This window comes from Microplitis mediator, chromosome 9 (assembly GCF_029852145.1).
Source record: "Microplitis mediator isolate UGA2020A chromosome 9, iyMicMedi2.1, whole genome shotgun sequence".
NCBI lineage: Eukaryota > Metazoa > Arthropoda > Insecta > Hymenoptera > Braconidae > Microplitis > Microplitis mediator.
The window spans coordinates 486,000-513,964 of NC_079977.1; the positions used below are offsets into that span (position 1 = coordinate 486,000).

The following is a 27,965-nucleotide window of genomic DNA, read 5'->3' on the forward strand; positions in this document are numbered from 1 at the left end:
AAGTACATTTTTCATAATTTTTATTCAAAAATTCATTTAATTATTTTGAATTATTACATTTAATAAGATCAAAAAATGCAAGCGTTTTATAAACTCATTACACATCCTCATTCTTATTTAAACTCTTCAATTAAATGATTACTCAACATGATAATAAAACTTTAAGGTTAAAATAAAATTTCCGACTGATTGCCTAAATTTTTTAATATATTTGATACTTATCACGATCTAGCCAACAATTTATTTTAAAAGCATACAAACGGTACAAACTTTTGCCACTGAATACAAAGTAAATTAACTTTTATTGTTGATATATATGATTCGCGTGCCACTGTTAATAAATATATCATACGGTAATAAATATTTAAATATCGTGACTGATTAATAACGTAAAGTAAAACTGCAATAAATAAAAAAACTTTAGTGTTGATAAATTTTTTTCGAACGAGGTTAGGGTTTAATTGTTTTATTAAAATAGAGGAAAAAATAAAAAAAAATCCATTGAAGCATAAATAATTATTTAAAAAATTTGAACTCGGTGATTCTCGCGATCGCAGACGACGATACTGCCGGCAGAAGTTACGGCAACACCCTCGAGGCCTTTAAATTCGGCGTCTCCGCTGCCCCAGTTCCCGAAAGCTCTCAGGAATGCACCCTCGGGCGTAAATATTTGAATCCGATTGTTACCAGAATCAGCGACAATAATGTATCCTTGATCGTCGACCGCAACACCACGTGGGAATTTGAATTGCCCGTCATCGGAACCTTCAGAACCAAAGGCCGTCAGCACACGACCGCCTACATCAAAAATTTGTATGCGATGATTGTTGCTGTCGCTGACAATAACTCGATTTGTGTTGCTGACGGCAATGTAATGAGGATGCTCTAATTGCCCACGTCCACTACCGCATGATCCAAATTTACCAACAAATGTTCCATCAGACTGGAAAACCTGAAATCATTAATCGTTAATCATTAATCATTTTTTGCTACCAGCCTTTGATATTTACCCTCGCGGTTTTGCGAATGCCGTAAAAATGCCGTAAATTTTCGGCATTTATACACATGCCGTAAATTTACCGTAATAATTTGGTAATAATATGGTTATATTGGCCAGTTTTTTTCCTGTACTTATACTGTAGAGTTACCAGATTACTACAGTAAAATTACTATAAAAATGCCGAACTTTTACCAAAAAAATGCCGTAAAAAAACTATAAAAATGCCGAACCTTTACCGAAAAAATTCTATATAAATACCGCAATAATGCGATAATTTTATAATAATAAAATCGTATTTTTTTGGTAATTATACCGTAGATATCCTGCGATTTTGCCCGATTTATCCTGATATAATAAAAAATTGTGAAAAATTTTGTTTTATTTTATATTTGCTTCTGCGGTTAAAATCATCGAAAATGTGCAAAGTGTAAAATTTTATATTTTATTCTATTAGTTCACACATTTCTTATTAAAACAAAAGAATGTAAGTGAAAATAAGAATCCGGGAAAATTGAGGTTTTCAATTTTCTTAAGTTTGTTTGTATAGATATAAATACAATTAGCATCACCTTTCGAATAAGCGATTTGGCATAATGGTTAACAGATCAGGCTCTAAATCATTAAGACTCGGGATCGAGCCCACGAATTGGCGGTTTTTTTTTTTTTTTTTTTTCATGACAGTTATTGTACATATAACTTTATATAATGTTGTATATAATTATATATAATTAAATAAAATTTTATATAATTATATATAATTTTTGTTCCGGGTAGAACGGTTTGATGCTGCAAAAATGCCGAAAATATGCTGTATAATTACGGTTTTAATGCTGTTAAAATACCGTATTTTTTCTGTTTTATTACCGTAAATATTATGAATTTTTTTCGTAAATTTTTGGTAGTAATGCGGCAAAAAAACTGGCCAAAATAACTTGAATAATACCAAATTAATGCAGTATTTATACCGTATAATTCCGGTATTATTTCGGTATTTCCAAAACCGCGAGGGTATTGATCATTAATCACTAATGGCAATCGATTAATCGATTAATTAAAGATCTACTGACTTGGACCCGATGATTTTCTTTGTCGCAAACATAAATAAATCCCAATGCATCAGTGGTGATACCCCACGGATAATTAAATCGTCCATCGCCCGTGCCCTGTGATCCAAAAGCGCGTAAAAATCTTCCTGACGGATCGAGAACCTGAATACGATGATTGTAACGGTCGGCGATAATGAACTGCCCGATCCGGTTCACTGCGACACCGGCCAAGCAATCGAATTCGCCCTCGCCGCTGCCATAAGTACCGAACTCCTTGATGAAGTTTCCGTTTCCATCGAAAACTTGCACACGATGATTTGAGCTGTCGGCGACGACAATCGAGTTGTCGGGACCGACCGCAAGGCCACGTGGCCAAGTGAAACATCCGGCTCCGCTCCCCCGCATCCCAAATTTCAACAGCTGTCTCCGCTTCAGCAGGTACTGGCCCCTTTAATAAAAGTCATTAATGAGCAGGTTAATTGATAGTTTGGATATTTTTTAATTAGAGTAATTACCTAGTGGAGGAACCTGCTACCGCGGGGATACCTTGAGCTGCTGTAGGAGACGTGGGGGAGCCTGACGGGTTTTTTTGGTCGTCGTCAGAAGATTCGAATGAAGTTTGACCGGCGTGTCTTAAGGGTAATCCCAGTGATAGTCTTCGTGATGCAGCGCTGGTGCTAAAAATTTGAATTAATTCATTTATTCAAAATTTCCCGCGGATTAGTTTCCAATTGTTTGGGTTTTATTAGGGGGGTAATTTTGATACCTAGAGGATGGAATCGATGATGTAGAGGTGGGCTCTTTGTCCTTAGTGCTCCTGTTGCCATATTTGTTCTTGAGATAGCGAGCCCATGAGCTGAGTGCGGCGCCATCTTTCTCCATTCCCGGGCGATCACGCTCAGGACTCGGGTCACGTGACTTGAGCGCATGGGTGCTGCGACTGCGCGCCAATTCAGAGCCGGCGCCATATTTAGCTGCCAGATAGGCGTTGGGCGATTGGGTTGTGGGCGACGGTGGATCCTCGTCCAAATCAATGTCATCGTTGCCAAAATTGTGTGAGCTTCTTGATCGTGCCACTCGTTGACGGCGTTCTTTTAGTGCCGCGTAACGTGAACGCGGTGACAGTGGCTCGACTTCCGGTTCCGGTTCACGCTCTCTTTCCCGCGGCGCTGTAACCGCCGCTTGGCTTCTGCTCTTGTTCAGAAATCTGAAAATTTTTTTTTTACCCATTTATTTTTGAAATACTCACAGTTTACTTTTTACTAAATAAATATAATAATAATAATTTTATAAACCATAAAAGTCTTTTAAAAAACAGTACCAAGACCAAATTTACTTGAATTTCCCGAAACTGAAGATTATGAAAAGTTCATGTTTCTCGAAAACTACCGAAGATTTTTCAAAATTTTTTTTTTTGAAATGTTCCTCGTCAAATTTCCTTTCAAATGAGTACCAACAAGCCGTACTTGTCTCTGATGAGTTTTTCAAAAAATTCAAAATTAAAAAAAAAAAACGAAAATCCCCAAATATTAATCTTTATTTTTATTTTAACGAAATTAAAAATATATAAGGGCTTAATATATTTAAATATATGATGTAATATCACCTCAATCAATATTATCGCGTAATTAGTTTATGAGTTTACTAAATCAAATTGCGCTTAATCCGTCACGAGTTATCGAACAAACTCAACTAGTATTTTGTCATTGACCTCATTAACCTTAAATATAAATCTATACCTATAAATACCAATTACTCCAATTAATTTTGGCCACAAGCCACATGACAACCAAATATATCTATATATATATAAACATCAATCAGATTGCCAATAAATATTTTTTACATCTCAATACTCTATTTATAAACAACTAGATTTTATTTTCTCTATTCGCTCAGTAACGTCGTAGAATTTAGTCGCGCGTGCAGCGAAAAAAAAAGAAAAAAAAAAAAAGTACAAAACGTTAACTCGTCCGTGAGTTTTTTTTATTAATCTACTTCTAAATTTCTACTCTACTGTTCTCTATATATTTTTATTTTTATTTAAAAGCAATTCTACTGGCATTCCAATGAAAACAAAAACAAAAATTACTGGATTTTAAAAAAATTTATTAAACGGGAGTATCTTACTTTTATTTTTTTTTAAGCCTATTTAATTTGTATTTTTTTTTTTTTAACTAAACTTTAATTTAATTTTAAATACAAGGGAAATAAATAAAACGAGTTATCACAAGACTATGTTTATTAACCACATAAACAAACTGACGTAAACGAATATAGGACAACAACAACAAACTTAGTACAAAAAAAATTTGTTTTTTTATATTTAAATATACAAATTATTATAATGATTTTTATTTATTAATTATTAATAATATTGTGCTTACAGCAAAGTGTCATAACACAAATACGCGTAAAAAAATAAATAAAAAATTAAGTGAGAAACAATAAACAATACACAGAAAATATGGATTTTTTTATATAAGAATTTTTTACTCACCCCTAGAAATTTTTACCCACCCCAAGAAATTTTTTTCCATTGTAAATTGAAGATAAAAATTTTCTTAAATCAAGAATAAATTTTCTTAGATCAAGAAAAAAATTTCTTGATGTACGAAAATTTTACTTAACCCAGGAAAATTTTTCCCGCCCCAAGATATTTTTTTTTCAATATAAATTGAAGATAAAAATTTTCTTAGATCGAGAAAAAAAATTCTTGATGTAAGAAATTTTTACTGAACCCAAGAAAATTTTTCCCGCCCCAAGATATTTTTTTTTCATTATAAATTGAAGATAAAAATTTTCTTAGATCGAAAAAAAAATTCTTGATGTAAGAAATTTTTACTTGACCTAAGAAAATTTTTCCCGCCCCAAGATATTTTTTTTTATTATAAATTGAAGATAAAAATTTTCTTAGATCAAGAAAAAAATTTCTTGATGTAAGAAATTTTTACTTAACCCAAGAAAATTTTTCCCGCCCCAAGAAATTTTTTTCCATTGTAAATTGAAGATAAAAATTTTCTTAGATCGAGAAAAAAAATTCTTGATGTAAGAAATTTTTACTCGATTTAAGAAAATTTTTACCCACCCCAAGAAATTTTTTTCTATCATAAATTGAAGATAAAAATTTTCTGGAACTAAGAAAATTTTTATCCGCTCTAAGAAATTTTTTGCATCATGAAGAAAAAAAATTTTTTTCGCGCGAAAAAATCCAATTTTTCTGTGTAGGAAGACATGAAAATAAAAATTTAAAAAAAGCTTTAATGGTATTTTATAAATTGAGCAAAGTCAGTTACGCGTATTTATTATTTTATGGGTATGGATATTAGCATTTAACGATAATTAATAATTATTTACGGAACACGTACAATTATCACAATTTGTAAAAAGAAAAATGCAAAATTTAAATATTTAAAAATTCGACAAACGTCAAATTTTTATCTTTTAATGCTACGTCACGAGGCGAAGACCATTTGTTTACATAAAATGAAATATTCCGATTGTACTTTAAGCAAATCGATGATTAATATATTTTTTATAATATAAATATCTTGATACTTTTTCTTTTTACATAAACAAAATCGTACGATAAAATCCATGATGTAATGTGATGTTATTAAAGTGTTATCTGTTAATCGACTTGACAAAACTGTTCAGTCAGAGGAACAGATTCGTTAGAACGCCATAACACAATACAGAAACACAGAAGACAGTTGTTACCATTTGCATTGGTATATTTATGTTGTCCATTCTCGATTGGTTGCTTTCATTCTTTGTCTTATCCTCATTTTTATCACCAATTTCATCATTATCATCATCATCATCATTCTTTCCGCTAAGATTTTTCGAGGTTACGTCAACTTTGTTCCTCTCTAGAACATCCGCAGCGGCGCCATCTGTGCTCGCTTCGCTTGTACTTTGTTCGGAATTATTGTTCCTCTCATTTGCTAGCCATCCATTGTAACTTTTGTGCACTAAATTATTGTTGTTAAAAATTTCAGCTTCGGAATCGGCATTTGAATTATTTTCAGTTTTCCGGGCAGTTGAATTTTGAATTTCCAATGAATTCCATCCATTTTGATTGTCAAAATTACTTGAATTATGATCAGAATTTATAAAAAAATCAGTCTTTTCGTTGGAGGAGATTGAATTTGTTGAACTTGGGCTTTTCAGCAGAGGCAGTGGATCTTCGTCAGTAACGATCCATCCTTGATCGTCAAACAAATTATCGTTCATGGAATTTTTATTGAATATGTCGTCTATTTTATCAGACTGGTTTGTAGAAAACGAGCTTGACATTTCGGAAATGTCGTTACTTTTCGAATACGTCTGCGCGTTTTCGGACTGTGATTGCAATTCAGATTCGGACTCAGACTCGGACCCGGATTCTGTTTCCGTTCCGTTTTCCAATTCCCCTTGATGATTTTTCTGTTGATGCAGATACTCGCGCTCCATTTTCTTGGCGCTTTTGACTACACTAGACAAAATTTCCCCAAGATCTTCAGTGTCAGTCAGCATGCCTTCGCTTACTTTTTCATCGTCCGTTTCAAGGGTTTTATTTTCGCCTAATTCTCTATGGTCCAAAGAAGAAAATTCTTCATTAGCAATGCGATGATTTTCTCCATTTAGTTCATTGGCGATATTTCTAAGGCCTAAATTATTTTTCATGTCTTCATTTTTCATCTTGTGGGAAATTCTCTCAACTAAATCATGGGAAACTTTTTTCGGGAATAAATTACTTTGAATATCTTCCGAGTTCATAACCGCGATTTCGTTTGAAAAATTTCTATGGCTTTCATTGCTCATATTAGAAATTTCATCATGTGATTCACTGGAAACATTTCCGCTATCTAATTCACTGGACGTCATAACCGCGAGTTTTTCATTAGAAATTTCATTGCTAATTGACTTCATATTAATATTTTCAGTGCTTACTTCATCATTAATTCCATCATTACTCAGTTCATCAGAATCCTTATCATCACTCATACGATCATCAATTTCCTTACCCGATTGACTGGAGAAATTTCCACTGTCTAACTGATTGGTCGCCATGACAAAATTTTTCCCATCATTAACCTCAATAGAAATATTTCCACCCCCCAAATCTTCATTACTATCACTAAGAATTTCTTCATCCGATTCACCGGAAACGATTTCACTGTCAGACTTAATGCCCGCGACTTGTTGATCTACGGAATCATCTCTCCCCAAAGCATCAGTGTCTTCATAAACTTCTTCTGTAATACTACCAAGGATCCTAGCTCCTTCATTATCGCCTTCTTCGAGCTCACCCATCTCGTAACTATCGAATCGAATGGTCAACGCCTCGGGTTGATTGTCCGCGGAGTCACTTTGTTCATAATAATCGCGCGTTAGGTTATCACGTACAATACTTTGGTCTAGTTCGTAATCTGTCCCACGTCTGTAATTATCAATATCAATACCGTTCTTATTGTTATCTTGTAGCGAAAGAGTTAAATCAGGGTCATTATTAACACTTATTAATTTATTGTCGTCAGGGGTAATAACGATCGATGGGACACTGGAATATTGTTCGTTTGATGCTAATATCTTCTCACCCGTTAAACTATTATCATAATTATATTTATCATTATTATTATTATTATTATTATTATTATACGCGGCTTGATTATTATCAACACTATCACCCAATAATAATAATGCGTCGTCACTTTGATTAATAACGCTCCTATAATGTACAACATTATTGTCCAGGGTGTTAACGGAATTGGAAGACAAGTCGTGATTGTCGTGAGCAATTGCTACGAACCTGCTGGTATAGCCGCTTGGTGATGACATTCCTGTTGGTGATGATGTTGAAAGAGCTGGACTACCTCGTGGTGATGAATATCTGTCACAAAAAATTAAATAAGTCTTCAAAAAATCCAATTCTCCAATCGGTTAATCGATTAATTGAAACAAACTGACCTAGTTGACGGTGATTCCTCTTTGCTGCCACGTCGTGCTTCGGCACTTCGTGCCAATAACGGTCCGATATCGGTTCTGGCCATCGCAACTTCCCGAGTTCGCTCAGTGCTAGCAGGAGCTGAACTTCGAGTCTCTGTTTCGGACTCCTCGGTCTCGGTTTCCGTTTCTTCAGACGAGCTGGAGGTGTCATCGTCCTCTTCCTTTTTCGGCTCAACGATTGGTGCTGGGGTTGGGACTGCTGGAGTTGAGCGGTTACCTGCAATAGTCAGAGGTTATTTTTGCGAGTTGATAAAATATTGAGACACAAAATGGCGGGCTAGTGACCTGCACCTAAAAAACGGCTTTGAAATGGCGGCCGGGGACTGGGGGTCGTCGTAACGGCGCTCTCACGGGCACTTGTGACGTTTGTTGTTGGATTGGCAACACTATTGACATTACTAGTTGTGTTGGTAGAAGACGGGGGCGCTCTTGAGAGGTACTTCTGTTTCATCTCCTCAGCTGTGAAGGTTGCGCCGGTACTTCGGATTCCAGAGCCCGTTGAACTCTCAGATCCAGTACTTGAATCCGATGATGCGCTTCGCACTCCAGGTGTATGAGCTTCTGAAGATGTCCTCCTACTGTAATAATAATATTCAAACGGCGATAAGTATCATTAATTAGTAATTGATAATTAATTATTTATTTACAAAGACCGACCTAACAATTGTCGGTCTACGAATAACTTCTTCTGTTTCGCGTTCACTTTCACGTGTCACCGGTGAACTGACAGAAGTCGGTGTTGCAGGTACTGATTGTCTCTCCTCGACAGTTTCCGTTTGAGTTGGATTATTTTTATTCTGTTTTTTTATTCTGGAAATCTCGTCATCTTCGCTGGTCTGTTTAGCGACCGATGGATTTTTTTTTGGCTGTACCTGTCATTAATTTTCATTCTTTTAGATTTTCATTGCTTACAATTATTTTGTTAAAAAATTTAAACTACTAGAGATAAAAATAATTAATTAAATTAATTTCATGCTTGCTGATTAATTTATAAAGTTTCAGTAATTGATATATAAATTTATGATTTTGTTTCCATAACAGCAACCAACGCCGAGCCAATGAAGCCTCACAAAACTAAGTCAGCCGAAATTTATTGCTAATATTTATTACTATTATTATTAATATTATTAATATTATTATTATGTAAATTACTGGGAATAAAATAAAATTTTGTAATTATGCATTTGTTTAACTATTTATTTATGTGTTTATTTATTTTGTGCTAGCAAATGTATGTGAAACTATTGTTTTTCGAACTTATTTGTTTATTTGGTTCCGACGACCGAGTTTTCGTGGCGAGGACTCATCCGTTCGGTCGGTTACGTTTGTATGGAATTGCAGGGTCACTGTTAAAAATAAATTATTTGTTAAAAAAAAAATTAATTTTTTTTTACAAATATAGAATTTTCATTGAGGAAATATCGTGCTGCGGATGCCATAAGGGCGCATATTTTTTTTTTTTATCTGAAAATATAAAAATACAAATTTCAGTAATTTTGAATTTTTTCGCGCCCTTATGGCTCCCGGGGTTTCTACCGGCGTACAAAAAAAAATCTACAAGATTTAAATTTGTAAGTAAAAAATTTCCATGGGGTAAAATGAGTTTTAAAAAAATCATTTTTACAAACGTAATTTTTTTTTAGGGTAAATATAATTATTAATGTGGTCCATTTTGCCCCACTGGAGGATATTTATCTCAAGTAATGAAAAAAATTCGTTATTGTTAATTAAGGGGGATAGCTACTGTGAAATTTCAAAAAAAAAATTTTTTATTAAATCAAAGTGTATATGTTCAAAAGTATGTATCTAAAGTTTTATATGAAAATTCCGAATATTCTTAAAGTTATAGTCATTTTTGTGACAGCGCGTCAACTGACCCCTGCATCGACTAAAAAATTTAAACGCATTTTTCTCGAAACTACTTTTTTTAAACTGGTGGCATCTGTAATTTGCATAAATATCAACCGATTCGCAACTTTTTTTTTTGCCGTATTCGTCTATTCAGTAGCTAAAGTTGCACGTAGGGGATTTTGAAAATTTTGATTTTTAAGATTTTTTAGGGCTGTTTGAATCCAAAAAAATGAGAAAAAATAACGAAAAAATTTTTAATATGTCGCCATTTTTTTTCAAATCAAAATTTTCAAAATCCTCTATGTGCAACGATAACCACATGCATACAGATTACAACGCCGTTTGGTTTTTTTGTTTCTGATAATCCGTTTTTGAGTTAGAGATGACACCGTGGTGGGGGAAATTTTTTTGTTGCTCCACAAAAATGCTTATAACTTTGTAACAACATGATATTTTTAAATGAAAATTTAGGAGAATTATCTTCAATGTATACTTTATAAAACAAAAAAAACCCGATCCCTAAATTCCTTTATTATCCCAGTCAAAAAAATTCCCGAAAATCACCTATTTTTTCGATCCTCACAGTGGCTATCCCCCTTAATAATAAATACAATAAAATAAATAATAAAAATTGGATGAAAAGTTTTATTAGATCGTCATAAATTATTGATACAATTTCTGTGTTTGGTCAAAAAAATGAGCATTAATAGAGAGAAGCAGTAGTAGAAGTAACAGAGGTAACTATTATTTAAATTTACCTGGGTTTTGGGTGTTTGAGTTTGAGTAGGAGCGGCTGTGGGTGTTACAGCAGCCGGTGGCTCATCTTTTTTGCGTTTACTCGCTCTCTCACACTCTTGTAACTTTTTCATAACCCTCGGTGAATCGGTTAAGCGAAATATACCAGACAATGGTCCGCGTGCGGCATCCTCTGTGTCTAATACCTTTTCCCGTTGATTTGAATCCGTCGACGATGTGAAACGTACGCTCGATCTTGTGTCGCCGTCAGATTCCTCGCCGTCCCGGTGACGCATGAAACGACTGCGATAACGTGATTTATTTCTCGGTGTTTCATATTCTGGTGTGTCATATCTTTGAAAAAAATAATTATTTATACTCTACTATCTAGTTCTCACTGTCGCCATACTGCTATCAAAAAAATTTCATATATTTTTTTTATCAATATATATAGGTCATATTGTTATCAAATAATTGCTCGGTGACTACAATAAAATAGATTTTTAAATTTTTAATTTTTATTTTTTTTTATCACCCGAAGGTGTCATAAAATTTTTTGAACCCCGTCTTGTTGGTATTCATTTCAAAGGAAATTTTATTTCTTAAATAAATATAATATTCAAAATTTTTTATTCTCAATTTCGATTAGGGTGAATTTGGCCAGCCTGAATTTTTTCTTAGAGGCTCATTCTACCCCTTAGATTAATTTTAATAATTATAATTAATCGTTGGATTAATTTCTAAGAGCTCTTTGAAAGTTTTATTGAGCCGGTCACGAAAATCTGAATGTTTTTATAAATGTTGAAAACGCGAGACTTGAAGTAAAAAAAAAATTTTATAAATTTCTTAACGTAAAAAGTTTAAGTTAAATATAATTAAAAAGTTGGGACACAAAGTTGATTATTACACCGTCGCATACGTAATTTAATGAATAATTAATTTAACTCGGAAAGTTTATTCCCTGGATCGGTAAAAAAAAAATGTTTTTTTTCCATGCAACATTCGGGAATGGCCTGAGTTTAGTAAAATGGAGCTAGCGACGTAAAATTATTTATAATGATATAAATATTTGGGTCAATCTAAAAAAAGAAACTTATGTCTGTTAAAATTTATAGATGAAGAGTAAAAAAGGTAAATAAATAAAATAAAATAAAATAAAAAAGGTGGAAGAGGAGAGGAGAGAGTTAACATTTGGCTGTAGGCCAGAATAATCTGCGATGGGGATCGAATACTTTTTACAGGCCACTACACGTTTCGAACGTGCTTCGTTTGTCGAAATCTATCGAAGGGACTTGAATGCGAGAACATCGTTCTCATTTTATATATAACATTTTATTTTATTTTAGCCTTTTCTTGTTTCTTTTTATTTAGCTTTTTTTTCAGTTACTCTTTTTTCTTTACCTCTACTGGCAATTGAAAATTTGTTCGATGAAGAGTATTTCCAATAATCGTGACAGTTGTATTCAAGCTGAGGTCGGAAGTGTGGGCTGATTTTCTTTATTTTTATTTCATAATTTATCAATTTTTTTTTTTCTATCAATTATCATCCTGATAAAAATTTTTGCCCGTGACGGCTAAATTTGACCGAAATCACGACAAAACCATAGACGTTTATTAAAAATGGCCGAAAACACACCGAAGTTTTGTTATTTTGAATAAACAGCCCGAAAATTGGCCAACAAATCGAGTCACCCGATTTTCAAGCCTCATTATCGGCCAAATTTCAGTCTAGCCAGTTCCCGGTTTGTGTTCACTACCTGGACCTTTTTTCGGCCGAAAAAAAATTTTTTTGGCTTGAAATTTTTCACCCGGGCAATAAAAAAAAATAAATCAAAGTCCATAGAATTTCGATACAAATTTAAAGTATCGATACTATGAATAAAATAAAAATAATTACTCGTAATCAGGAGCATAACGATTCCTCGTCAATCGTTCCTCTTCTTGCTGGCGATACTGTGAAGCAAGACGATGATCGCTTTTGCTCCTCATCAGTCCAGGAGGTCCCCCAGGAGGCGCTAATCCCCCAGTGGTACCTAAGTGCCCGGTGCTTCCAGTTTCCGGCTTAATGTTTAGCTCTCCATACCCCGCAACATGTAGTACCAACTGATTGGGATCATGGGCCATTACGAAACGCACACGACGGCCATAGTCCCCAGCCTCGTACTCAAAGTTTCTAAAAAAAAAATTACCACCATTTATTTTAAATTTCCCGCGCATTTAAATCAACGAATTACTTTATGCACCTCCAAGGTATTTACCCACCTGATAAATTCAACCGTACGAAGAAATAATTCCTTAGTATCAAGCAGCTCCGCGTCATCCCAAGGTACATTTTCATTGATATGAGCGTCAGCGAGATCACAATTGCTTTGGATATTTGCTATTTCGAGTTCTAAATTTTCTTTTAATTGAATTAAACTACGTAACTCTGTGCCGGAGTAACGTTCAACCTCATTACGCAGGTGTTCTGTACGATCCTTCAGAGCTTTACTCAGTCGTCGATAAATTTCATCAACTTCTTCGGCAACAGACGCGCAGTTTGTCTGCAGACCGGAGGTATTTTTTTCAACAAGTGCCAATGCATCTTGGAGACGATGAAGGCCGCGTCTTATCTGGAATTTTATTACATATATATTTATATATATATATATATATATATATATATATATATATATATATATATATATATATATATATATATATCACGTGGCAGGTGCCAAAAGGGCGTATCCTAGTAAAAGATATCATTCTAAAGGCATAAGGGCGTATAAAAAATTTTTATTTGCCAAAAGATATATTTTTCATCAAAAAGTATAAAAATATAAATTTACCTAATTTCGAACTTTTTTTTTACGCCCTCAAGTTTTCTGAATTAGGTACCGGGAGTCGTAAGGGCGTATATAAAATTTTTATTTGCCAAAAGATATATTTTTCATCAAAAAGTATGAAAATATAAATTTACCTAATTTCGAATTTTTTTTTTACGCCCTCAATTTTTCTGAATTAGGTACCGGGAACCGTAAGGGCGTATAAAAAATTTTATGTCCTTAGACACCTGTGACGATATAGTTTTTTAATTCAGTAAAAATATCGATTGTCATTTATTAATATTTTCATAACCTTTCGATAAATTTTTACTTTCGACCTCAAATTTATTTTTTCAAAAAATGGCTGAGTAAGTTGATTATTTTTTAATAAACTAATTATTCATTAATTTATTCCTACAATTTATTTTCTTCAGCACGGCAAAATTTTCAAGTGAAATTCTCGAGTATCACAATCGATATCGAAGTCAACATGAGTCACCGGATCTGGCAATCGATGATCGAGTAATTATTTATTTATTTATTTATGTATAAAAATACTAATAATACTAATAATTATGATATTGTTATGATAGTTGAATAAATTTGCTCAAGAGTGGGCCGAAGATTTGGCAAAGCGAGATATATTTGAGCGGAGGCCAAACAATTCTTACGGTGAGAATCTTTATGTTGCTACAAGTAAAAATATAAATTGGGAAATGCTACCCGAGGAAGTTGTTAAGTCATGGTAAATTTCCATAAATAATAAATAAAAAAAAAAATATGTCCGAATTTTAAATAACAAATAAATTACCAAATTCTCCCGCCAACCCAAAAACGAAAAACGACTATTCCAAAATAATAATTTACAAATATAGGGGAGGGGGGGGGAAAGGGAGTACTTAAGGAAACTCTAAGTTTTCGAGGACTAAAATACGCTAAATCTTTTTTTTTTTAATGGCATTCAAGGTAAATAGACAAAATTTTTAGCTGCCGTTGCAAAATAAAATTTTTGTTTTTGGCGGGCAAAATGGGGTACCAAATTAAAAATTACATTTCACATCATTGGTGGATACGAAGGCAAAAAAAAAATTTTTTTGTGGAGCAGAGAGGCCCCCCTTCAAAAAATTATAATTTTTTTTTTTAAATTGTTTTCATCATTAAAAATGTATTTCATTCTCTTGACAACTATTTTTGGTTTTATATTACTCAAAAAAATATTTTTTAGGTGTAATAAATCGTTTCCCCTCGATTAGCTTAAGGGCATTCTTAGACAATGCCCCCCACTTCTGAAAAATATGCAATGACTTTTAACTGTCATAACCGTATTAAAATTTTATTAATTAATTAAAAAAAAATTAAAACCTTAATTGAAAAAAGGACAACGTAGTCGAAATTTTGTTAAGATAAAGAATTTTTAAAAAATTACTGACAATTGATTTCAATTGAGAGTTAAACGAAATTCGTTGAATAAATTTTAGCCGCCAAAATTTAAAAATTCGAATTAGAAAATTGACATGACGATTTTACTGAAATTTATTTAACGAATTTTGTTTAACTCCTAATTGATATCAAATGTAAATAATTTTTTTAAAAATCTATATATCGGCAAAATTACGACTACGTTGTCCTTTTTTCAATTAATGCTTTAATTTTTTTTTTAATTAATTGATAAAAATTTGATACGCTCATGACAGTTGAAAGTCATTGAAAATTTTTAAAAAGTGGGGAGCACTGTCTGAGAATGGCCTTAATTACTAATTGTTATTTATTAAAAATAAAAATTCTATATTTCTTATTTTTCATTATTTTGAACCCAAAAAACGTGTTTTTCGATTTTTTAGATTACAGATTATTTTGCATTATTTGAAAAATTCTATCAATTAAAAAATAAAATATTATTTTCAAATATTTTTAGTGGCTAAATTTGCCCCAGCTGCAAAAAATTAGCCGACAAATCGATTAATATACTAAATTTTTTTTAATTTGACTGGTCCATTTTGCCCCAAGTGTCATGCGTAGGGCTAAAAATGCGCAAATATATCGGATTTATAGTAATTAGCCGAAAAAAAAAAAAATTTTGTTTTATGAAATTTTGGGGGTACCTCCTTTTGCCCCTCCCTCCCCTATAAACAAATTTAGTGAATTGTTGTTACGTAATTGTCAGAATAAACGAAACTATAATGGAAATATTGCAACAATAGGTACAATGAGATAAAGTTTTACAAGTTTGATGAGCCGTCTGCAGATAATTTAACGGAAGTAGGTCACTTTACACAACTTGTATGGAACAATACCGAGACAATGGGATTAGGAATTGGTATAAGTGAATCTAAAAAGATCTATATCGTGTGTAATTACAATCCTCCTGGTAATATTAAAGGCCAATTTAAGGATAACGTACGACGTGCCAAAAATCATACCGAGGTAATTATTATTATTATATATATATATATATATATATATATATATATTTATTACTAGCTTGTCACCCTCGTTTCCTGTCCAATTTTATATATAATTTTATTATTGCCTTCCATTTAAATTCCACTGTATATTTACCTCGACTAGACATTTATTGCTCACTTTGATAAAACTTTATATATTTATATTATTAAATTAATTATTCTGATGATAGAATTAATTAGGAACTTGGTATCTGATCATATATTCAAATAGTTAAGGGGAGGAAGTCTCAGTTATTTTTAAAAATTAATTTTTATATTTTATTGCGCAACAAAAAGTCCGTTTTTGAGTCTCATTAATTTGACGGATAGAAAAAGTAGAAAATGTAAGGAAAAAAAATTACCTGTGAGTTGATACGTGTTATCTCACGTCTGAGTATGTCCATATGTGCATCCTTGCACTCAGGACAACATTTTTTATCACAATGGACGCAGAGTGAGCAGTAACTCTTCTCAGAACATACGCCACAGCGTTCCATTGTCTGACCGCTCGTCGGATCCGGGAGCTCTCCCGTTATTTCGATGTGCAATTCCAGAAACCGTTGTAACGTCACGTTCGTCGGGAATGCCTGCACACCCTGGGATTAAATAAAAAAAAAAGTATATATCTTCATGTGTCTTAGGACCTAATTTCGACTGTCAACGGATAAATTTATTAGTTAAATTACCTGATAAGGGATACGATGTTCTGCCCGACATTCTGGACATTTTACTTGTCGTCTCACATAATCGACAAGCCCGTCCATACATGGCTCCATACAAAAACTGTGTTGACATGGCAGGAGTTTTGGGTTTCTATAACGATCTAGACAGATCGCGCATGTGAGCAGTTGTTCAAACTGCTCCATCTTATTCCTACGACATTCGTAATTATTGTCATTATTTTTAATTTAAATTTTTACCCTCGGCTCAATAAATCCATAAAACTTTTTTTCACCCCCAATAATTTTTTGACGAGTCATAAATATAAAATAATTATTTGTAAAAAAATTTTATTACTATTCGAGTTATTCAGTTCAACTCACACACTACTTACTCACCCCTAATGTGTACACTAGGGTGTTTCAAAAAAAAAAAACAATATTTTTTTTTTATGGTATCCAAAAATTGAAAGTATAAGTAAAAATAAAAATTTTGGTACTTCTCCGAGCTCTTAATAATGATATTAAGGTTTGCCTCAATCCATTTTTATATTTTCCATTTAAATAACACGGGAAAAAAATTTTTTTTTTTTAGAATTTTCCAGCTCTTAAGCCAATCAACGGATTTTTATGCACAACAGATTTTTTTGTAGGAAATTGAACGCTCTACAAAAAAAGTCTCTTATCATTTTTTGATAAATCCCACTGTTCAAAAGTTATTTAAGCTTCAAGTCGAATTTATAGTAAATTTTGAGATTTTTTTACTTTTCCGGCGAAACTATCAGTCTTATCAAAAAATATTACTAGAACTTTTTTGTAGATAATTTTATACCTTACAAATTATTACAAATAAAGTTTTTCGAAATTCTGCGTTGTTTTCAAGTTATTTCCATTTCAATGTCAAGCTTTTAAAAAAATAGATTTCTGATTAATTTTAAGAGCTTGACATTGAAATGAAAATAAATTGAAAACAATGCGGAATTTCGAAAAATTTTACTCGTAATAATTTGTAAGGAATAAAATTACCTACAAAAAAGTTCCTATGACATTTTGTAATAAGACTGATAGTTTCGCCAGAAAGTGAAAAGATCTCAAAATTTACTATAAATTTGACTTGAAACTTAAATAACTTTTGAACAGTGGGATTTATCAAAAAATGATAAGAGACTTTTTTTGTACAGCGTTCAATTTCCTACACAAAGTTTCATTGCGCATAAAAATCCGTTGAGTGGTCTGTAAGCTAGAAAATTCTAAAAAAAAAATTTTTTTTCCTATGTTATTTAAATGGAAAATAGAAAAATGGATTGAGGCAAACCTTAATATTATTCTTAAGAGCTCGGATTGGCACCCAAATTTTTATTTTTAGATGTACTTTCAATTTTTGAATACCAAAAGAAAATTTGTTTTTTCTGAAACACCCTAGTGTACACATATATGAATATATTAAATATATATATAACTTGAAAATACATCCGTCAATAGATCAAGTCATTCATCTCCTGTAGTAAAAAAAATAAAAAAGTGAAATGAACCCGTGATGTTTTTGCGTCTCGATGTTTGACGTCATAGACGTCTCGACGTGCGCGGGTAAATTATAAACGTGGGTTAAAAACACTCAACAATATTATGACCTCAACTAAAAGCAAAGGTATTGAGTGGAGCTTACGTTCAATAGACATAAACCTTTTTCCGAATAGATGCTTTGTTACCTTGAGACAATCCACTTGTTGATTGCGTATAAAAGTTGTTTATTGTACCGTGTCCACTTTACCAACAAAACTATATACCGTATTCACTCAATATCAAATCTCTACCATCACTTTTTTATCCACAGCACACACTCGACCCAACTCAAACTTTATCCTACCATTTTTTTTATTATTTATTTACTTATCTACTTAGACCGAAATTTTTCATTTCATTATTCAATTATTTTATCCATTACCTATATATATATATATATATATATATATATATATCTTACTTATTGATTCATTTACTTTGTACATTTGCCAACTCATGCACAAAGACACGACCTTCAAAATTATTTTCTTTGTGTCAAAAAAATAAATCACCGCACAATAAAAAAATTTTTTTTTATTTATAAATTTTTTCTCATATATTTTATATATATTGTCTATTAATAATTTGAATAAACAAAAAATATGAGGATTATTTCTAGTCACCAGTAAGTGGAAAAGCCAAAAAATCTGATGATTCAGCTAATAGACATTTTTAGTATTAAAATATATATACATATATATATATTCTGGTTTTAAAAATATGAAAAGTATGAGTATGATTTACCTTTGTCTAGCGAATTTTTAAGTCCGATGAAAGAATAAAAAATATCGAGCACTGAAAAATTGTGTGATTGTAACTTTTGATGGGGTCTTTAGTGATTATTTTTTTAAAATGTAAATTGAAATGTTGTGCGCTATAAGTTATAACTGAACTGGATATACTGATGAGCTGAGTAAATTCAAGTTGTTGAGTTACTACAAGGGATTTATATTTAGCCCGCGAGTGTGAGAAACTCCTTCCATTCTCCAGCACTTATTTTTACGATTACGTACGGGAATAGAAATATATATAGTGGGTATTAGAAATATCACTTTAAATGATTTTTTTTATATTTATATTAGAAATTTTGGTAATTGTTCGTAACCGCGGCTCAATTGGAATAAAAATAAAAATATCAATTCTTTTATTTTTTAGGAATAAATTTAAATTTCAATTTTTATTCGCGCGGTTTCTAAAGTTCGTAATAAAAATTTTTTGGTATCAGACGAAAGTCAAAAAAAGTATAAGGGTATTTTTTATTAACAAGATTTTTTTTCGCGTTCAATGGTCAGAATTTTTTAGTCCACTTATAAATTCTTAAAGAAAGCCCTCGATAAAAATTTCAAAAGCCCGCTCAATAATTAATTATTTTTTGGCTAATCCTCGAAAATGGTTTTTGCAAAAACTTAAGATTTTTATCCTGAATACTTAAATTACTGATGTAAAATTAAACGAAATGTTATTTCGAGTTTATAAAAGTGAATTGAGATCTAAAATTTATCAAACGTGATAGATTTCTATTCCCTTTTAGCCCGACATAAAAAATGGTAGATAATCAAGATTCCACAGTAAAAAACAGGGAATACCTTTTGTAAAAAATTGTATAAAAAACTATAGGTTTTTTCTCTAAAGAAAAAGTCGAAAGCTTTCTCTTTCGTCGGTTGGTAAAGCCGGGGCTCTTTATTATCAAAGCCAGGCACGAGCTTTTATTATTTTTTACTCAAACGGTTTTTGCTCCACTCACGTACTCTTGAAGCTCAAGCCCTCTCATATCACAAGATCACATCAAAGAACCCATCATAAATAATAATACCTATAGTGTAATTAATAGAGCCTTCAGTTCGCTAGTTCCAATTATTTTATCTACAAATACTTATTATCACTATCTATATATATATTAGGGTGGCCCAAAAAAACCGACTAATTTTTTTTTTCAAGTCTCTAATGAAAATTTGTTGGTTTACGATGTTTTGAGAAGCCTCTCCAAAAATCAGCTCGATAAAAAATTTTTAAGAGGTCGCTCACGAATTTTGAAAATATCAAAAATAATCGAAATTAGGATTTTTTTGTTCTAAATTTCTTCTTTCTCGTGGCAGCTGTAGTTTATATTTATGAAATCATGACTACCCTGAAAATTTCAGCTCAAAATTAAAATATTTAAATGTCGCTCAAGAATTTTGAATGTTTCCGAGTACTGTCTCTTGCATGTTTTCGAGCGACCCTTGAATATTAATAATAAACCTTATCAATTTTTTTACCATCAATTTGTATCATAATGAATAAAAATACAACCCGAGAAATATAAATAATAAGTTATTTACATACTTTTTTATTTTTTAATTCAATTTTTAGGTTTTTTTGCTTATTCAAAACTTACCCAATTTTATTGTTTAAGACTGTCCTGTATATTTTCGGTTATGCAAAAGTTCTATTTAAGTGAAATGACAGTAATTGAGTTATAAAAAAATACAAAAACTAATTCAAAGTATTAGTTACATATTATCAGTTAATATTCAAAATTCTTGAGCGCCGTTTAAATATTTAAATATTGGGCTGAAATTTTCAGCATAGTCATAATTTTACAGATATAAAATATTGCTGCCACGAGGAAGAAAAAATTCAGAAACAAAAAATCCGAATTTCGATCATTTTTGATATTTTCAAAATTCGCGAGCCACCTCTTGAAAATTTTTTATCGTGCTGATTTTTGGAGAGGCTTCTTAAAACATCTTAAACTAACAAATTTTTATTAGAGACTCGAAAAAAAAAATAGTCGATTTTTTTGGGCCACCCTAATATATATATATATTAGGGTGGTCCTTATTTTGGACATTTTCGAATTTTTATGCTCCCAGAGGCTTATGTGGTTCGAAATTAATAAAAAAAAATATCTTCAAAGTTTCAGGTCTTTATCTCAATTTTAACCCGTGCCGCACAGCGATGTAAGTTTCCCATTTAAATAACACGGGGTTTTTGGCATTGAACGATTAAGTTTTTATTCCGGCTAAAGTTATTGTTCGAAAAATTTGAAACTCTGTAGACTTTATCCTCATATTAGCAGCTACTCCTCAGAATTTTTACAGATTTTCAGCTACTATAATTTTGGGGCTACAGCATGATGAAAAAAAAGAAAAAAATTATTTTTTTTATTTTTAGCTAAAATTTTTTTCAAATAACATATCAAATCAGTCTGCATCCTTATCAGAAGTTCTTCCTTTTTTTCATTTTCGCACCTAAGTGGGTGAACGGTATATCTTTGTTGCACTAATACAGTAATCAGGAACTTTGCATTAGTGTGCAGTAAAGTGTTCCTTAAAAGGATTTTTTAAATTTATTACGATTACCTCACAAACGGTTTCAATTACGGCAGAAAAAAATTCCCTCAAAGTTTGAGCTCTCAATTCCAACAGAACCACGTGTCGCAAACTTTTTTTTTGTGATTTTTTAATTTTATTATATTTATTTATAAAAGAGATCTATTTTATTAATGATTTATTATAGTTAGAAAATTGAAAACAAATAATTATTTCGAAATTATAATGCACAAAACTATCAACCTTTTGTTTATTATTTATTGCTTAAAACAAATAATAAATTTAAAGGTGACCAACTTATTTAAGCAAACATTGAAAGAAATTTAATTTATTGATAATATTTATCAACTGTTAAACTGAGACATAATATGATTAGTGGCATTGATATACCGATCTCAGATATCAATTGAATGCATTATGTATTTTTGAAGAAGACATATTGTCAAATAACATAAACAAAAATATTTCTTGAAAAAATCACAAAAAAAATTTTGCAGTAACTCTTCCCGTCAGAATTAAGAGCTTAAACTTTAAGGGAATTTTTTCTGTTGTAATTGAGAAGAAATGCTCCTGATTATTGTATTAGTGCAACAAAGATATGCCGTTCACCCACTTGGGTGCGAGAATGAAAAAAAGGAAAAACTTCTGCAAAGAATGCAGAGTGATTTGATATGTTATTTGAAAAAAATTTTAGCTAAAAATAAAAAAAATAATTTTTTTCTTTTTTTTCATCATGCTGTAGCCCCAAAATTATAGTAGCTGAAAATCTGTAAAAATTCTGAGGAGTAGCTGCTAATATGAGGATAAAGTCTACAGAGTTTCAAATTTTTCGAACAATAACTTTAGCCGGAATAAAAACTTAATCGTTCAATGCCAAAAACCCCGTGTTATTTAAATGGGAAACTTACATCGCTGTGCGGCACGGGTTAAAATTGAGATAAAGACCTGAAACTTTGAAGATATTTTTTTTTATTTATTTCGAACCACATAAGCCTCTGGGAGCATAAAAATTCGAAAATGTCTAAAATAAGGACCACCCTAATATATATATGGCCCAAAAAAACCGACTATTTAAAAAGCCTCTCCAAAAGTCAGTTCAATAAAAAATTTTTGAGGGGTCGCTCATAAATTTTGAAAATTCCAAAAATGATTAAAATTCGACTTTTTTTTTTTCAAAATGTTTTTATTTGCAAAATCATGACTATGCTGCATAACTTCAATTTATCCGAGTACTGTCTTTTAGATGTTTTTTGAGCGGCCCTTGAATATATATATTTATATATCTGAATTAAAATAAATAAATAATATCCGTAAGTAGAAAAACTCGACGTAATGTCAGAAATCTGACAGTTTAATTTTTTTTTATATTTTATTTTTTTAGTCACTTGCACTTTATTCTACTTAGACATTCCCTATAATTCAGAGCCATTATCAAGGACAATAAATGTCGAGGGTGATATCCTAAATAAGGGAAAACGTCTTAGTGTGTAATGACGTCTTAATTGTATGATAAAAAAAAAAATATATAAAAGTTAGTGAGAAATGTATAAGAAAAAAATATAAATATATATAAGAGAAGACGTTAAAGTGTGGGAGTAAAGAGAAAAGTAGGAACAGAAAAGAGCGACGGTGGGGGAAGAGGGTAAAATAAGAGGAGTAGAAGAAAATGACAATAAATGGGTGACTCGTAAAAACATGATTGAACATTCTGGACATGGTTATATCAGTGCAACATCTGTCGTTATACAAGTTTCAGCATGGCTGGATTTTTAAAAAGTTTATATGACAAAGAATCGAAAAAGTTGTAATCGATATTGCGAAAGCTCGATTGAAGATACATTTCTATATAGATATATATATATGCTGTGTAAATGGATGGGTGTATAGATATATGAAGAGTAGAAATGAATTGGAGTGAAAAGAATGCTACTGCATGTAATCGTTTAAAAACTCGTGTTACGAGCTTGTGGAAATTGGATTTCGCGAAAACCAATTGGATTTCTCGCCTATTACACTCACGGACAGTATAATAGCATTCGATTTTAGCAGAAACTGTCTGTAGACTATTGAAATAAATGATCTGTTGCATTATATTATTATTAAATTTTCTTTATTGGATGTCGGGTTCATGGGATTAAATGAAACAAGTGCGTTCACTGTAATTCCAGGACCTTAACCCAATCTGTGAACTATAACTTTAAAAATCCAATCCAGTTCATTTCGGCCTTTCCTTTAATTTATGAGAATTTTCTAACGATCTCATAAATATGTTTTATGTTTCCCATAACTATAAGAAATCGGAATTAAAATCTAGCGATTGCGGTCACCGGTTGCCGGAGCTCCGAACCCCGAGTTCCGCGGTTCGATTCCACCTCTCGGTAATTGTCACAAAAAAAAAAAAATGTTTTTTTAAATTATTAGAAAATTCTAGTCTGTTTTTGTAAAATTTTTGCTATTATTAATCGTAAAAATCATTGAGACATTTATCGAAAAAATATAATAAATAACATTTCCAACAATCGTTTGGCGAAATGATAAATTCAAATATCATGAATAATAAATCTGATACTATAAATTTTCGTGACAATACCCGAGTATATAAAACGTATATTTATATGGAGGTTAAGATAAGTTCGCATGTTAATCGATTACACTTGTATTTATTATCGTAATATATTTTAAAAATATATTCAATAACGCGAACGTTCAATGGGTTGATATTTACTTTATGATAAATTGATTGCTAGTTAACTTCCGTATAATAATGACCCATTATTAATATAAACAGTTATTGCTACGATATAAATTTACACGGAGAAAAAAGTATAGTAAAAATTAGAATACTATAGTAAAATTTACTAACAGATATGAAAAAATACATTCTGTATTGTAATTATTACTAAACGTTTAGTAAAATTTACTAGTTAGTAATAATTACATAATAAGATATTAAAAATTACTATACGTAATGTATTTTTTGCTAAGACGATTATATTTTTTACTATTTGTATAGTAAATTTTACTATCAAGTACTATTAATAAATACAAATTTAAGAAAGTAAATTTTCTAATACAATATAGGATTTGATACTATACAAAATATTAAAAATTACTATACGCAATGTATTTTTTGCCAACACGATTATATTTTTTTACTATCTGTATAGTAAATTCTACTATGTATAGATAAAATTAAAAGTTGGTGGGGACAGCATATACAAAGATGTATTACAAGTTCTGAAACTTTTGTTCAAAGGACACATCGGGCCGTCAGACATTGGAAAGAACTCGCACGCGGGAGATCAGGGTTCGAATCTCGGTTGAATCAAGTGATTTTTTAAAAAACTAAAATCCACACCAACACCAATACAGATCACAGAAATAATAATTATAATAATCAATAATAATAAAAAGTTGAAAAACTATTAAAAATTTAATTTTATTTTTTTCCATTCTTATATAGTAAAATTTACAAAACGGGATAGTAAAATTCACTAAACTGGGATAGTAAAATTTACTAAACGACTTGTAAAATATGCTAATCTGTTTATGAATTTTTCATATAAATCATAAGCGTTTCAAGATTACTATCCAAATTTAGTAATTATTCTCATATTTTTTAGTAAAATTTACTATATTTTTTTCTCCGTGTATATTTTCACAAAATCACAAAAGTAAATATGAAAAATTAAATTAAAAATAAAAACTTACCCCTTATTGCCGCCTTAAGGCGGAAGAATTAAGTGTGGGGCCCTTTTTTAGGGCCCCGTTATTTAAACTCTCCCCTTTGACAAAATAAAAAAGCGCTGGTTCAGCTGAAATAAATAACAGTACTGATATATAAATATGTAAATAAATATTTAGAGTAAAGTGACTGAGTTTTGAGTTTAAAAGTTTACAGTGAAGTGTTAATATAAATTAGTCAGTAATCTTTATGATGATGAGCAATTAAGTCAGATATTGATAGATGGAAATGTTAATTGGCGAGTGCGTCAATTATATTTATCATTAACTAATTATAGACGACGAGGTCTCGTGATATACGTCAATATAAATTTTTTATCCCTCCAATGCCGTCTACACTTTGTTATATACATACTAAATTATTTATAAGTGTTTATATTTTATTTATATTTTTTTATTTTATTTTGCTGAATACACTAGACGTCTGGAATTTTTTTACGTGTCAAGGATCATTGAGACATTTTCCGCGCGTACACTGACACCGGGGAAACAAAAAAGTAAAAAATGGATGTAGCATATATATATGTAAAAAAAAAATATATATAAAAACTTGAGAAAAAGTAAAAGTTTAAGAAATAAGACGCCTACGTTTTATACTTAAGACTTTGTATTGCGATTTATTAACTGTTAGAAGACACAAATTTACTTTATGATTTTTTTTTTTTTTTTTAAGTCCAATTGAAAAGTTTATTTGCTTCGTTTTAATTTAAAAGTAATTTGTAACTAAAATTTATGGAGGCTGTATTTTTATAAATTAAATTTCGTAATTAATTAGGAGTGAAGGGGGACGATGGACCGCCTGGACATAAAGGATCCCCTCAAAAATTTGCCAAAAATTTTTTCATGGGAAAAATTAATTAGCGGCTTAGAGGCCGTCGTCGCGGAAATTACTGACTGTTATTATTATTTTTAATGGGTATTAAATTAGCAGAATACTGCACTTGTGATGATACGATACGTTGACTCATACGTGAGTAATAATCTGTTTTGGTCGCTAGTCAGTACTTATAACTATTTACTACTTGAATTTTTTAATTACTAAATTTTGTTAATTAAAACAGATGCAAAGTAAGTGGAAATATCAAGTTGAATTGTCTACTGATGGGAAAAACATTTTCATTGGATATTTAAATTTATCAAGTGAATTTCACGGTTTAATTTTTTAGTTACTCGGTTATAAAAATAGTATTTTTAAATTTTATCATTCACTTGAACGAGGTGACGGTTTATTTTTGATGTCATTGAAAAAAGTTATTGAAATTTAGTAAACATCGTTGCGATAAATAAATTAAAAATATTTATTTTCAACTCCATTTTTTTTTTTTATTTTTTACATGAAAATTTATTTTCGTTGCCTACTTTTTTTTTCACATCCCCATTTTCATCGGAGATCAAATCACTCATTTTTACAGAATAAAAAAAAATCCATTTTCTGGTCTGTTGAATTTTTTATTTTTCCTTTACCAAAAAAAAAAAAATCTAAATTTTTTCCACGTGGATTTTCTATTCCGGCCGGCAAAACAACAGTTAGCCCATAAATACCTCAATAAAAAAGTAAATCTAAATAAAAATTTAATTAACCCGTTACGTCAGTGATATATTTGATTGACCGGTCGTCACGTCATCTATCGGTAACAACCGCATGAGTCGTGTCGAGGGTCGAGGGTCCGAGGGTGTCACACACTAGCCGTGAGTGCTTCGAATGCATACCAGAACAGTACAGTAGCGAATTCACCAGCACAGAAAGGGGTTTCACAGTAGAGCTTTTCGCTTCGGGTGAAATATATATATAAATATATACCTATACATAAATTCCTATTCCCTCGAGATGGTAATAACGTTCGTATAGAATCATTAAACTAGTATCAAACATTACTATCTATCCATCTATATATATATACATATATGTGTATATATATTAATAGTAGTTGATGCGTTAATTACATTGGGAATAGTGATGGGCATATGTTTAAGCATTGAACCGAAACTTTAGTCGTATGTAGCATTTACTGGTTGAAGCAACATCAGTAAAGAGACACATAGACGTATCAGAACGCTAGAGAAGAGTAATAGTAATAGAATCAGTACGGAAGACAGACCACAAGTAATTGGACACCAGTGGCCATATTAGAACACACATGTCTGCCGTACTAACACACGTTAATACCAGACTGGTATTCTAAGAGTTGAATAAAGATAGACTGCATTAATATGTTGGCAGCACTGGTTACTATACTATACATGTACGTGCCGCCATCTTGTCTTCAATTTAAATTCGTTACAATTTATCATATTTTTATTACTTTGAGTTTTATTGCGGTTGTTAATTATGACTTTTATTTTAGGTTTTTTTTATTTTTTGGAAGAGTCTAATTGACGCACTGCACAAAGTATAGAGAGTTGAGAAACACAAATTTTTTTTTAGACGGATTATCTAACACTTATAATTAGACACGATTGCACTCGATAATTAAGAAGTAATTACACTTGCACATACATTAACGCTTAATGTGTAGAATGTCCAAAGTCCGGAAAATAAATTTTTGATCACTTTTTTGTTGTTGTTGGGGTCAGGATTTTTTGTCTTGTTATTTTTGTGTGGGGAATTAGTGTCGGTCTGTGTGAATTTTTTTGTGAGGGTGTGTGCTGTTTTTGAATATTAATTATTTGTGAATAATTGATTTTTAAAAACAAAACGCACCGCGATAAGTCCGGGCCGGATGGCCGTCCGTCTTCGAGTGAATGTCTTTGGTTATTTCTGGCAATCGCCTCTTTGCGTCTCGTTACCTTCTTTGCGGACGTAAGCTCGCT

General features: G+C 31.3%; 2 protein-coding genes across 6 annotated transcripts in view; one reads left to right on the plus strand and one right to left on the minus strand.

Annotated features, from left to right (window-relative positions):
• Positions 1-27,937, minus strand: LOC130674984 (RING finger protein nhl-1). Of its 3 annotated transcripts, none has more exons than XM_057480441.1 (15): positions 27,856-27,937; positions 25,122-25,225; positions 16,561-16,747; positions 16,237-16,470; positions 12,886-13,235; positions 12,521-12,796; positions 10,647-10,977; positions 8,695-8,909; positions 8,329-8,615; positions 7,999-8,254; positions 7,841-7,921; positions 2,813-3,253; positions 2,562-2,723; positions 2,068-2,494; positions 1-952 (listed from the first exon to the last, which is right to left on the minus strand). In XM_057480441.1, exons 3-15 carry the CDS (start codon positions 16,738-16,740, stop codon positions 521-523), a joined length of 3,672 nt encoding a protein of 1,223 aa, XP_057336424.1. In that variant the 5' UTR covers positions 16,741-16,747; positions 25,122-25,225; positions 27,856-27,937; the 3' UTR covers positions 1-520. The 3 variants fall into 3 exon arrangements, with proteins under 3 accessions (XP_057336424.1, XP_057336422.1, XP_057336423.1); XM_057480439.1 differs by having other exon boundaries at positions 8,323-8,615; XM_057480440.1 differs by lacking the exon at positions 27,856-27,937 and adding an exon at positions 27,652-27,787 and having other exon boundaries at positions 8,323-8,615.
• The window catches only part of LOC130674985 (uncharacterized), a 47,485-nt gene continuing 33,249 nt past the window's right edge, over positions 13,730-27,965 (plus strand). For all 3 annotated transcript variants that reach the window (XR_008991192.1, XR_008991193.1, XM_057480442.1), the window contains exons 1-4: positions 13,730-13,798; positions 13,865-13,952; positions 14,024-14,175; positions 15,632-15,854. Coding sequence is in view for 1 of the 3 variants with exons in the window: in XM_057480442.1 (XP_057336425.1) it covers positions 13,791-13,798; positions 13,865-13,952; positions 14,024-14,175; positions 15,632-15,854 (471 nt within the window). In the remaining 2 variants the exon portion in view is untranslated. The remainder of the gene's footprint in view (positions 13,799-13,864; positions 13,953-14,023; positions 14,176-15,631; positions 15,855-27,965) is intronic.